This window comes from Euleptes europaea, chromosome 21, assembly GCF_029931775.1.
Source record: "Euleptes europaea isolate rEulEur1 chromosome 21, rEulEur1.hap1, whole genome shotgun sequence".
NCBI classification, from domain to species: domain Eukaryota; kingdom Metazoa; phylum Chordata; class Lepidosauria; order Squamata; family Sphaerodactylidae; genus Euleptes; species Euleptes europaea.
In genome coordinates this window covers 19,433,918-19,447,916 of record NC_079332.1, presented here as the reverse complement: position 1 = coordinate 19,447,916, position 13,999 = coordinate 19,433,918, and the positions used below count along the sequence as shown (strand labels likewise).

The 13,999-nt window shown below is 46.1% G+C and overlaps 1 protein-coding gene across 1 annotated transcript in view; it reads right to left on the bottom strand.

The window, feature by feature from the left end:
- Positions 1-8,183: 8,183 nt before the first annotated feature.
- ADCY9 (adenylate cyclase 9) overlaps positions 8,184-13,999 on the bottom strand; it is a 28,971-nt gene continuing 23,155 nt past the window's right edge. Inside the window, exon 10 of the mRNA XM_056866250.1 lies at positions 8,184-9,366. Within this exon, the coding sequence (XP_056722228.1) occupies positions 8,184-9,366 (1,183 nt within the window). The remainder of the gene's footprint in view (positions 9,367-13,999) is intronic.

Genomic DNA, 13,999 nt, shown 5'->3' with positions numbered 1-13,999 from the left:
ATAAAACATATACAAAATCTATTAAGCCTATTCATGGAGACTCTTAGTTCAGGAAACATATTCACTGAAATTGACAAGCTAGAGAATAGCTGAGTCTTCCATATAAACACTAATACAGCCTTAAGCTTGCACATAATAAATAATATATAAGCTCTGCATTGCTGACTGTTAAGAGATACACATACCATCAGCATGTATGAAGCATTCCTGATCTTAAAAGTGATCAGACATCTATAAACATAGAATGGTTTAAATATAAAAGATCATAGTATCTTATCCTCTGCATACTGCATTGGGTAAAGATACTACACATAGCTGTAATAATTGACTATAGCTCAAATAGCTCTAATTTCAGCTTTCCCTGATAAACAGACTTCAGAACAGTATTTCAATGAACCTGAACTGGCATGAAATACTCAATGAGCTTTGGACTATAATTCTTAAATAAACTAAGAACCAGAGAATCAAAGATATGGTAAAGACATAGAAGCATGGGAAAAGTCTATGTCCTTACAGAAAAGGTTTGCAATATCTTAAATATCAGCTATGCATATGAGCTGGAGAGGTTTTAGAAATAATATAAGGTTGTACTTAATTTACTATAACTTATAGATTATATTTCAGGTACTTTGGATAAAGAAGCTTTTTGCTATAACAAATCTTTTTCCCATTATATTTAACCATATCTTCTCTCTGTGAAACTAATCAGGTTTTTACAAGATTCTGTAACTGTAGTATTCTGAAAGAATCTAGAGATACTAGTTAGAATCTCATAAAGAGAAATGTATTAAAGGTTTAAGGTTAGAAAACCTTACATAGAGAAATTGCTTATAAAGATTGTATGAAACTGCTTGCATATGTTAACATAACTGAACATGTTAAAGAATCATAATGTTTGTACTTTATGACATGTTTTGAGAATATGTATTCACATGCATATATATTTTATGTGAAATAAATGTTATTTAAAGGAAGTCCCTTGTTCATAAATTTTCTGGCACTTCTCAATAGAAAGCCTACAGTCCTTGTAGGAATTATCATTGACTTCTGGCTGTGAGGTCTCGCTGAATAGATAACTCCATTTCTTAGTAAATGGTACATTCTAGGAGTGTAGACCCCTTAACGCCACAAGCCGTGACACCACCGTGGGCATGCTGCCACCCCTTCAAAAGAGCAAATCACTTTCAGAACTGACAGATGGTGGACGGCTTTTCCTAGTCTCTTCTACAATTGGGAAATAAGCTCCAGCGCTGAAAGTAGTTTTAATATATACTTCCGATTACAAATCTGCAGTAATGTCAGAGATTATATGTATATTTATCAGATACAGCTTTTTCCAGTGTTGGTATCATGAATAAAACATGTGCAGGCTACTTATAACCAAACAGCTGTATTGAAAGACCGGCTTCAACCCACCTGGTCTCACCAAGCGGCACGGAGGCAAGCGGCACTCTGGTTTACACCCTGCCCGGAGTAGAGGGTCTTGGTGCCTCGTTCTGCCTTTAATGGAATATTGCTCACTTTCTCCCTGGACTCCGTGTTCTGTGGAGAGATATCGATTGCCAAACGCATCGAACCAAATGCTACATCAGAGGCTGGTTCCAAGGACAGCCATTCTCCATGGAGTGTCAGTGGCTGACAGGTGCCTGAACAGAAACACTGCCTGTGTAAAATTAAATTACTTCCAAATGGCTTTCATCATTTACATCCCCCCCGGCAGCCATCCCACCACTACAGGCTGAAGCACTGGGAGCTCCAGAATAAGGGGAGGCTCCTGTCTGCCTCAGTGCTGCAAAGGCCGTCCTCTTGCCAACACTCTTGAAGAGATGCAGTGTTCCCCCCACCCCACCCCTTGCGCGTGGCTGCGTGCCGGGCGGCAACAGGGGAGGTGAGCAGCTTTTCAGAGCCAAGCACAAGCATTCAGCACAACTGTAACAAAACCAAAACGGTGCCTCGCCGTCTTCTGCCCCGGTTTTTGTTTAGAGGGGACTCGTCCTTGACTCACTCGAACAATCTGGCAGCGCTTGGAGCGGCTTCCTACCACAGCAGGTCACAGGTTCATCCAGCACAGTCTTTCCAACTGTTGGCAACTCCCCGAGGCAGAGATTTTTGATAGCGCTGCTACCTGAGATCCTTCTACATTGCCCCTTTAGATATGGAAGGCCTAAATCAGTTTTTTAACAGTACTGGCTTGGACAGGAACTCTTTCTTCCATTTCCAGAGGTGGAGCTCAGAAGTGGAAAGCATTCTTCCTGCACAACCCACTTTCAACTCACACAAGCCCCGTCTTGCAACGAGCGGCAAGTGCCCCGCACCGGAGGGCTGGCCTCTTTGGAAATGGAAGCAAAGGTCAGGGCCCAAGCCACTTAAAACCACTGGGCTGAGTTTTAAATCCTCAAGTACTGAGAAGTGGCCCATCTCCCCCTCCAATAGCTACAACTGGGAGGTGGAGGGGGAAAGAGAGGGCATGACCTTCTGAACTTGGAATTCTGGCCCCCAGCTGCCCTCCGTGTCAAAGACACGGACAGTGACGGAAGGAGGCCACGAGCACCGACCATGCCGGCTCCGGAGGCCCTGAGCTGAGCTTGTTCTATTTCCCACCAGGTCTTTCAGCTTGTTCTTTAAGGCTCTGGCTCTTTTATCACTTCTGGCTGTACTTTATTACTGCTAAGCTTTAAAGCTGTTACTTCACAGGCCGTGGAGCCTCCAGCTCCTGCGAGCCCACCACCATTAGGAAAGAAGCCCAGTCTGGGAGTGGCTCTTTGCCCCGCAAGGCACCCCTCGGTTCTGAGCAGGGCCTCAGGTTCGGCTCCCCCAGACACACCTGACCGAACGGGATGACCTTGTCACAGAGGAAGCCCCTCATTGCCACAGCTTGCTCCATGTCTGCTGGAGGATGCTGCCTTCCCGTCCACGTTAAATTAGCGCAAACAGCTGCAAGGAAGAAAAAATGAGAAACAGCAAGGAGCAGCGGCAGAACTGGCCTTCTTCACGCTCGGTTACGTCACTCCCTGCCAATCAAGACCCCCTCAACTCTCAATCCACCCTCCGTCGCCCCCGCTGAGCAGAGTGGGAGCGGTGAAACTCATGAAGATATTTGTGGCTGTTCCAGATCAGCAGACCTGCAGGGCTGCAGACACACCAACCCTGCCATGGCGGCCTTCTCTGCCATCCTTCTGGGCTACTGAGACTGGCAGGGCAGGACCTCCCATGAGGCACAGGGGGGCCACGAGTCATCCAAACCTCAGGGAGCTCCCCCCACTTCCCTCGTTTTGTTTTCTTGACATCCAGCCAGATGAAGAGTCCTTGAGAACTTGGAAGCTCGCACACTTTTGTATCATTCTGATTAGTCCTAAGAAGAGGTATTTGTTTTTAGATTTCCCTTTGAACCAACGCGGCTCACGGCAACGATATCTGTGTGGGTGTGCCCACAACCTAACAGACATCCCCACCCCAGGGACAGAGACCGCTCAGCTGCATTGTGGAAGGCCCAGGAAAGCAATCCTTCTCAGATGTCTTAATGCAGCTGTGGTAGGAAACTGCCCACCGTTCACCCCACAGGCTGTTGTGAAACAGTGTTCCCCTTTCCCCAGAGGAGCGGGGTAATCCTTCATTTTCTGAAACTTATGTACTTTACCTAACTTGCAAGAGGAAAAGCACTACACGTTTAGAGAGTGGACCAATAAATGGCTTCAAAATGCTAAATTGGCACAGAGTGTTCAAGGGAGGAACCCCTTTGCTGGTTTTTGAAAAGTCAGGAAGTGCTGGGGGGTGGGGGGGGCGTAATGCCACTGTTTGACATTTTCTTGCCCCTCCTCAAAAGTAGTTGGCAAAAGTCCTTTTGGAGGAGAAAACCAAGTCCCAAAAGAGCAATCAGCAAAACCACTTCTGTCCCCCCACAGAGCACAAAAGCCCCCCCCCCCCCACTCTGGGCCACCTCCTTAACAGTCGGTATGCTTTTCGGAAGCTTCACGTTTTCCCATTCTTAAATTCCTCCACGGTAACTTCTCTTGTTAACACTAAAATTCATTTGGTTTCTGTTTTTAAAAAGACCTTTTACAAAAAGAGATTCTTCTAAAGTAAGCCCTGCCATTTTGGAGATCTGACATAACAGCCACCAAGACTCTGCACCCAGCTTGGCCAAGGCCAGCCAGACAACAGCTCAGAGGCAGGAAAGAGCCAGAGTCCAGGGGCACCTGAAAGACTAACAGAATTTCTGGCAGGGTAGGAGCTTCCGTGAGCCACCGCTCACTTCCCCAGATAGCTCAGAGGGTTGGAGTGTGCCTCCTCGGGATTCATAAGAACATAAGTCAAAAAGGGCAAGAGTCCAGTAGCACCTTAAAGACTAACAAAAATATTTTCTGGTAGGGTATGAGCTTTCGTGAGCCACAGCTCACTTCTTCAGATAAGAACATAAGGAAGGCCCTGCTGGATCAGACCAAGGCCCATCAAATCCAGCAGTCTGTTCACACAGTAGCCAACAGGTGCCTCTAGGAAGCCACTAAAAAGAGGAGTGCAGCAGCACCATCCTGCCTGTGTTCCAAAGCACCCAAAATAATAGGCATGCTCCTCTGATACTAGAGAGAATAGGTATGCAGCATGACTAATATCCATTCTAACTAACAGCCATGAATACCCCTCTCCTCCATGAATATGTCCACTCCCCTCTTAAAGCCCTCCAAGCTGGCAGCCATCACCACATCCTGGGGCAGGGAGTTCCACAATTTAACTATGTGTTGTGTGAAAAAATACTTCCTTTTATCTGTTTTGAATCTCTCACCCTCCAGCTTTAGCAGATGACCCCGTGTTCTAGTATTATGGGAGAGGGAGAAAAACTTCTCCCTGTCCCTTCTCTCCAAACATTGCATAATTTTATAGACCTCTATCATGTCTCCCCTCAGCCGCCTTCTTTCCAAGCTAAACACCCCTAAGCGTCTTAACCGCTCCCCATAGGACAGTGGCTCTAGCCCCCTAATCATTTGGTTGCTTTTTTCCGCACCTTCTCAAGCTCTGTAATATCCTTTTTTAGGTGTTTAATTTTTCCTAACTCACAGTGTTTTTTTAGGATAAAAAGATTTAGTATGCCTGAATGCACCACAACGCTGTGGGCATCACTTTCAAACAATGAAGCTAACTGAGATTTGGCTTTCTCTGGGTTAGGTAAATTTTGAGCCATTCCAGTAATCTCAAACAAACCTTTTACATCCATAACCCGGAACAAAACACAGTTCTTAAAACAGCCAGCAGCCAAGTTTCCAACTGACATAATGCCTGATTTGTAAACGGGGCCCTATTGAAGGCAGAACCTCTTCCCTACCCTAGGGAAAGAACCACACACACCACATCCTACGAGTGCCCAAACACTGGTCTGGCCCAGAAAGGAGCTGGACTCACAGCAACACCCCCTCCCAAGTTATGCTGCAGTTTTGTTTAGAATCATAGAGTTGGCAGGGATCACCAGGGTCATCTAAGTCCAACCCCCTGCACAATGCAGGAAATTCACAACCACCTCCCCCACACACACCCAGTGACCCCACACACACTCAGTGACATCCCTCTCCTGATCTGCCTGGGATTATAGAATCAGCATTGCTGACAGATGGCCATCTAGCCTCTGCTTAAAAACCTCCAGGGAAGGAGGGCTCACCACCTCCCGAGGAAACCTCTTCCACTGAGGAACCACTTGAACTGTTAGAAAATTCTTCCTAATGTCTAGACAGCAACTCTTTTGTTTTAATTTCAACCCATTCAATTTGTTTGCTAGTTTGTTTTGTTTTAATAGTTCAGATTTTTGTTTTAATAGTTCAGATTTCCATTGGCTAGAACTGTGACAACTGAAAATAGTTCCATCAGTGGGAACAGTATCGGATGACAAGTTCAAATGGCCCCTGTTCAGTTACTCGCAGCGCTGATAGCAGCACCCTTGGTTGAGCAACAGCCGCCGAGAGGGAACAGGAAACCCCCAGACCCCCATTCCCCTTCAGAAGGCCTGGCAACAGCCTCGAACTAAGTCAGTTCTGCCTTAAGAAGGCCGCCAAAACAAAAAACCCCGACGGTTACTAGAGGCAAAAGGTATGTGCAAAATGACTCCCAGGCCTCCTGAAACAGGGAGTACCACCCAAAGGAGAGAAACAAAACTCCCTGCTTGGACACATCTTTCCTCACAGATGTGCCCTGGGCAGCCACAGCAAATGCTGATTGTCTTCTCTCCCTCACATCTACATTTTGAAAGGTAAGCAATGATGCCCCTCTGGTGCAGTAACGAGGGGTGGGTGCTCAGCCTGTATTCGTGCTAGAAATTTGCTCTCCCACCCAAAAGCACTAGCAAGGGCTTCTCCAAAAAGACAAATACATTAAAACACTGTTCAAAGCAGCTATGACCAGTGATGCAGATGAGGTAATGTAAGAGGTGAAAAAGACTGTGAGCCTCTTCGCTCCAGGGATGCGCCTGATATCTCAGCCTCAAGGGCTCAGGCATCCTGGCTTCAACTTCCCATGAGAGACTGGTATGACCGCAGAAGGCTGCCTTGGCTGGCCCCACAAGATGGGTGAAATATTACCTTTGTGCTACACCCATAACAAGGTACAAGCCAGTTCCCAGAAACACAAATTCACACACACCATCACCAACTTAAAATGGTTCAGAGAAAGTGTATTTTTAAACCTTTCATATTCCAGAACAGCCACGCCAAAGTTTTGCGGCAGAAGTCAAATCCTGCGGCATGCGCGTTCTGCAGCAGAAGCTCTGAAGCCACATCATCATCGGACAACGCAGCCCCCCTCCCAAACCCACAAAAGGTTGTGGTGAAACAAATCTGTGACTCTTTAGGTGCCACAAGGGGCTCTTTTGCTTAGCTTTTAAAAATCCTCTAAACTTAGACAAATGCCGACAAGGTAGTCTATTCCCCTCCCACCCCTCCATGGCAGACTGAGGTTTCAATACATCATCTTTATGAAGTAGTTGGTGATACTGGAGGCCAACAAACTTAGCAGTGTTCCAGGCATGTGCCCCCCAGACAGTAAAAACACATGAGCTGAACAGTCACGACAGAATTCAGTAGCCGTGCCTCTCTGCCAAGGCAGCCCACATCCCAAAGCCTGCAAAGAACCGAGACGGCCTCCTGCTTGTGCTTCTCCGCCTGACCCGACCTGGCCTTCCAGCAGCTGCTACAGAAACGCACACGGGTGTGCCCACCCAAGGCCCAGGAGATCGTTAGCTTTTGCCATCAGTTCTGCCCAGGACAAGACTAGGCGTGAGTGTGTGGAGACACCTGGAATGGGGTTTTGGATTATACCAATTAGGACCCATACAAACCCTGGCATCCCCTACAAGGACAGACTTAAGGGAGGGCGGAAAGAAAACAGCCGTTTTATCCCAAAACTCAGAAATCCATCCAGCAGGAGTAAAAGAGCGGATCACCCAAGAATGCATTTGGTTCTGGAACATGAGCGTGCACACACACAGCCGGATAAGCACCAGGCCCCACACGTCAAGAACCCGCTTGGTGAAGGGCACGTAGCACACTCCCGTGCACGCACAGACGCTTCAGTCCAATTGTGGCAAAGGGAACGAGTCCAACTACCCCTCCAGACCGGTGCTGGACTGCCAAGCGACACTACTCCTCTCCCCCGGCCCACCAGGAGGGGCAGCCAGTGGTGTTGGCCATTTCCCTTTCCTCCAGGAAGGAACCTCTTACAGGCTCATTGTAAGGTAAAAGTAAATGTGCGTTTGTCTGTGTTTACATACAAAAGGCTTATTTTATATATATTTATATATATATACGTATGGATGGATGTATTTCTCCCCCCATGAATCTGCAATAGCCAAAAAAAATCATCATCATCATAACCCCAATACACAATGCTTGTGAGAAACAATACAAATGATATAGCCACGGTTTATCTTCGTTTGAACGCATTCATATCCTCCACCTAGGGTTTGATTTTGTGCCTCTATACCTAAAGAGGGAGTCCAGTGGAATCTGTCTGAAGGCACTTGTTATCTCCTCTCCGCTGAAAGAAAGAACGTGGCAGAGAGTGAGAGGGGCGTCGGCTCGACATGGCTGCGATCCACTCAGGCAGGCGACAACTCAGCCGGCAAGGAAGTCCCTCTCCTGCCCCCCACTTGGAGGGCCGCTCAGTGTTCCTTGGGACGGAGCCTGCTCACCCGGCTCTCCGGGACATCACACGCTCCTCGAGTTGTTCAGCTTGGTCTTTTCGTCAGCCTCCTCAGGACCTGCTTCCACACAGTCGTTTTTCTCACCAAGCTTACCAAACCTGTGCCGGTCGTCTGATTTTACAGACTCTTTTGGGAACTTCTTGAAATATGGCAAAAACTCTGAGTTATGATCATAGGCGTGGGGAGCCTTGTCCGAGTTCTGTACAGAAGGCACCAGGTTGGTGATCTCATCTGTGGGAGACCGCCCAATGCTGCCGTCCACTTGGACACGGATGTCTGGAGAGATAGACAACTGGTGGTGGGGGACAATCCCGTTATCCGTGCACCTGGGGTACAGAAAGGTCTTCATCTGACCTTTGCCCTTCACGTTGACTGTCCCCCTGTAATCAAAGTCATACCCCATTTTGCTCAGGATGCGGTAGCTCTCCTCACTCACCTGGATGCGACACTCCATTCCTGTGGTGTCCATTCTGCTGGCTATGTTCACAGTGTCCCCCCAGATGTCATACAACAGCTTGGTGGTGCCAATGACCCCAGCTGTCAGGGGCCCGTGGTTAAAGCCAATCCTCAGCTTAAAGTTGAACCACAACATGTTGTTGTTAAAGTCATCCACCACTCGCATCATTTCTTTGGCAAATTCGAAGAGGGTTTGCAAGTGTCCGTGCGGACTGCTACTGTCCTGGGACTGGGAGGCGTTGAGCCCAGAGGCGGCCATGTACGTGGCCCCGATGGTCTTGATCTTCTCGATGCTGCTGTAATCCGGCTTGCTCAGGAGCTCGTCAAAGTCTCCAATCAGTTCGTTCAGGACCCGGTAGCACTCCTTGCCGCCTTCGTAGTTTTCCTCGTAGAACTCACTGAAGTTTACAATACTGGCAAAGATCACTCCGCCACTGTCATGGTTTTTGGAGTAGCTCTGAGAGACTTTCAGCTGCTCGGCCACGTGATAGGGAATTATATTCCGCAACAGCCAGTCCGCCTGATCCCTCATGCTCTGGATCTTCGTGCGGTGGAGGTCGGCTTCCACATCGCCATGGTAATGGAGGCGGTAACTGACTTCGAACTCTCGATTCAAGAACCAAACCAAGAGTAGCAGAAGGAAGAAACCCACAACCACCTCCTGACCAATCAAGTCTGCTGGCCTCCTGAAGTCCTCAGAAGCCGTCCTGTTGTATGGATTGTTTGGGGAACTAGAGTGAAGCAAGACAGAAAATGGAGGTAAATACATATTTTACAGAAACACTTTTAAAGAATTCACAGAGGGTATCTGAAGAAGTGAGCTGTGGCTCACGAAAGCTCATACCCTGCCAGAAAATATTTTTGTTAGTCTTTAAGGTGCTACTGGACTCTTGCTTTTAAAGACGTCTTTTACATTGTGTCTATACCTCAAACAGAATTCTTACTTTAAAAAAAATCAAATTTCTAGCCCTTTATGACCATAGTAATAAGCTCAGCAATAGGTTATAAGCAGTACAAGAAGAATTTGGTTTCCAACAATAACCCCCAGAAAATGTCTGTCTATACAGGTTCCTCCCTGTTGCCAGGATCAAGCTTCTCTTTTAAACCAACCACACATATTTAGAGATGTGAAGGCCCAGGAAAAATAACAGGTTTTTTAAAAGCATGGTTTTCCCCACCCCAAAGACCATTTTTAATTATTCCTGACAGAAAATCTGGGAAATTTTAGAGAGCACCGGGGGGGACGGGACCCTCCTATGATTCTTTTTCCTTTTGGAATGAAAGAGAAAGTTTTACTCAAAATGTGTTTTATGAAAAATATTTATGCAAGACAGTCTAAAGCATTGGGTTAATTCCTGAGTATATTATAGACATACAATATGCTCCAGACTTTTTCTTTAAATGTAAATAGTTTTGGCAACAATTAATATGTCGTAATGTATCTAATGATAATACATTATCATTAATCAACGTTTCAAGGTTATAATTTTAACTTCATGTCCAGGTACGCTGTTAGTCCTGCCTATTGTGACTCTATTGAAGGAAAGACGAGAGTGTTTTGGCTCAATAATACATGTATTCAGTACAGAATTCGTTTGCATCTTTTAACTGTGTGGTAGCACAAGATGGCCTGAAGTTCCTCGAGAATTGGGGGCACCTGCAGTTTTTCCTGCAGAAAAAGTATTTTTCCACAAATATGCCAAATAGTAAAATTTTAAATGCTAAATTATAAATGTTGCATTTTATGTTAAATCAGTCAAATAAGTTTAGGTTTAATAGGAAAGTATTTCATATATTTAAATTATCCCACATGCCTTCAAAATTTCTAGAAATTTTACAGCTCTACACTGATTTTCTTGTCCATCTTTCAAAAATAAATCAGCTGAGCAAGGAAAGAAAGATGCAGAAATGGGCACAGCGTTAATCCTTAGCTACAACTCTGTACTGAATGAAACTGGAGTTTATGTGGAACTGAAATCCCAATGCGACGTAACAGAATACCAAGCACATGGAATACAGCCGAAGGGACGACACCTTCCAACTGCAGCCAGTCTGTGAATTCACAGAAAAGTCTGACCTGCATCTCCTGCTTTCATCAATGCCGGTGTCAGGCTGCAAACATCAGACTCTAATTTGGACCAAAATTATCCTGAAATCCAAGAGATCTCAGAACTGGAGCACCAGTTTTAGCTGGAACTTCACAGATGTCTACAGCATAATAAGTCCATGATCCAAGTAACTCTTCCTGGGCTCCAGCTACCTTGACACTTGCTGCCCCAGGGGCACGCTCCATCGGCTATTCAGCAGTAGACTAAAGAAAAGTTTGCTACACCAAAAGGCCCAGCCTTGGAAGTACGGTTTTAAAAAAATATTAAGCAGGTAAAGCAGAGCGCACCAAACCAGTTCTTTATCAGGACGGTTTACTGGCAGAGTCCGTGTGTGTGTGTGGGGGGGCATCCCTACCTTCGCCAGCCTTTCCCTTTGGCCATGGATTGCACCAGGTCACCTGACCACCAGCCTCTCTGGCTGCATGAACTCCTTGGGCAATGACAATGAACAGCAAGAAGCCAACAGTTCATTTAGGATGCTTCTCCTCATGGAACACAGGTAGCCCCCAAATGTATTGGGAATTTCCATGCATCACCATGCTCAATGCGAGGAGCGCAATCTCTGTTGCATTCTGCACAACCAGAGACACTGCAGAGGAAAAGGGGGAGAAAGGTGTGCAGATGTTCTTCGCTGTCTGCTCCCACACCGCTTGCTGTTGCAGCCACCATGACTAGGGGGGTTCATTCCCCCCCCAAAAGGAAAGCAGTCTTGGAATCCAGTCCTGTGAAACTCAGCAGGATTTCAAATTACCTGTGCTTGCAACACTGCCTTGTCATGCAGTTCTTCCAGAGAAAATAAAAATCTTCTACACTCTGAAAACAACCATTTCTCTTCCACCTATTATTACTTAGAGCATTAACAGAAAATCTTTTCTGCCAGGTGTCTATTCAGTACCAATATGGCCATTTCCTCCACTGCTTCTACAGGACACAATATTGTGAATGGCAACTGTCCTCTCCTACCCCTTACAGCTTGTTATTCTTGTTTTTTTAAATGGTTGCAATCCTTTCTTCGTCAAAGGCCTCTAAGGCCTGGCAGGAACCAGAGAAAGCCACGGAATGTTAATGCTTACCTGAAGTTTTGTGCTGAATCAAAGTAGGAGGTTTCCATAAAGCTACAAAAACAATTGCAAAAGCACTACATCAGCAAGAAAATGCACATTTCCCACAGTGGCAGCTGCTGAACATGCACAGCTGCCCTGGCAGCCCAGTTTTCACACCAAGCTCTCTCTTTGCAATGGGCCCTGCTCACACATTACTGCTTCCCTGTTTGGAGTGGGGGATATGGCTCAGTGGTAGAGCCTCTGCTTGGTTTGCAGAAGGTCCCAGGTTCAATCCCTGGCATCTCCAGTTAAAGAGATTAGGCAGGTAGGAGATGTGAAAGACCTGAGGCCAAGGAGAGCAGCTGCTGGTGTGGGTAGATAATACTGACCTTGATGGACCGATGTTCTGATTCAGTATAAGGCAGCTTCATGTGTTCAATATCTCCAGACTCATGGCAGGAAAAAGCTCAAGTTACAACACGCCTGTGCTTTTCTATAAAGCAACCATCTCCATGCAGGAAAACTGTGATCGTGAGGCAGCCGTAAACAATATGCACACTAAAAGCAATTAATGCATAACATGGGAAGCAATAATTTCTCAGCTGTCCTGTCCGGCAGGCAGTAGGGCAACGCTCTGACTGGAAGTACAAATCACCAGTGAACAACACGCCCACACTGGCCTCTTTACCAAGATTAACACCACCATTGTAAAGAGAGGACAATGGTCTCTCTCTGAAGAGCCTTTCCCCCTTCTCTGACAATATCCCATTCTACGTAAAGGGCAGGACATCCAAATCTTCAAATGAAAGGGCTAGTCTGCTAAAGGAAAAGGGATTAAAGGAATCTCCTTGGCTGCGATCCTGCCAGGCAACCTGCCGTATGACCTCCAATATACAACCCTGTTAGGGTTACTGGACAACCTGGAAACTCCACCAGGTACAGAACACCATGCCTTGATTATTATCAGGAGCACAGCAGAGTATGCCTCTTACACCTATCCTACAGTCACTCTACTGGCTACCAATTAGTCCGTGCGTTCAATTCAAGGTGCAAATTCAGCTACAAGGAAAGCTCCCACCCAGTCATCATTCCGCAGAATGCGTAAAATGGGACTGTTCAGGGGGCCTTTTTGTGATAAGGAAGTGTTTAGTGCCTGTGAAATCTTAGCCAGTTTCCAGGGCTATCTATGTTCCTTGCATCTACTACTGTTTATTACATCGTTGGTCAATTTTGCCATTCAATCTCTGTTGCTTTATCTGTATTGCTTTTAGTGCCTTGATCTTTCATTTTGTAATCCATTTTTTTAATGTTTTCCCCCCACGGGCTCACTCTATTCAGTTGTGCCCTGTCTACCATTGATTGTTTCTATGTGTACTTAGGGAAAGTCTTTCTAGTTAAATGCATTTACATGATTTTTTACTGAAACAAAACCAGGATGTCCCAGAGAGTTTAGCAGCATTCTCCTTTACCTATGTGCGTGTTCTTATGACTAAACCTGTTTCTCTTTTTCACAGGTACAGCTGGCATGATATAAATCTTGACCCATCTCTACTGTAATCTCACCATCAATATATGGAGATGAAGAATCTTGGCTCAGTACAGAGTGCTGAAACGGATTCCGTTCATGTCCTCTCTAGCCCCACAATTCTAGGAATTAAGTTCACTTTGGAAACTGGCTCAGTTCCGCATGAGGGCCTCTGGGAGCTCAGACTGACTGAAGTCTTACCCAGCTTCAACTACCAGCCAGGCAGAAAAGTTGTACTGTGGAAAGACAACGAGGCAGGTTCCCTCACACTACCCTGCTGCCTGGTTCGCCCAGCAACCCTCCCCACAGCACTACCATACGATGGGCAGGAGAAAAGCAGTCCCGGTTTCCTGTTCTCCCTTCCTGGCAGAAGGCAGAAAACAGAACTAAAGACCCAGATCAGGTTATAATCAACTATTCTTCCTCTCCTCTACACTATTCACTCTTCCACAGCAAGAAATCATTCTGGTTGATATCCTTTTGTTTTAATAAATGAAACTGAAGAACTGTAAGGAGTAGCTGCCATAAATGGAGTTTTTTCACCACAACTGCAACTGGACCCGTGAATCCCTTACCATCCCTGTATCTGGTTCCCTAGCTAATGTAACAAACCTGCACAAAGCGTGAAAGACAAAACTATATATTGTACCTGCATAACATTTTGGCATTAGTTCAATCTTGACTACAA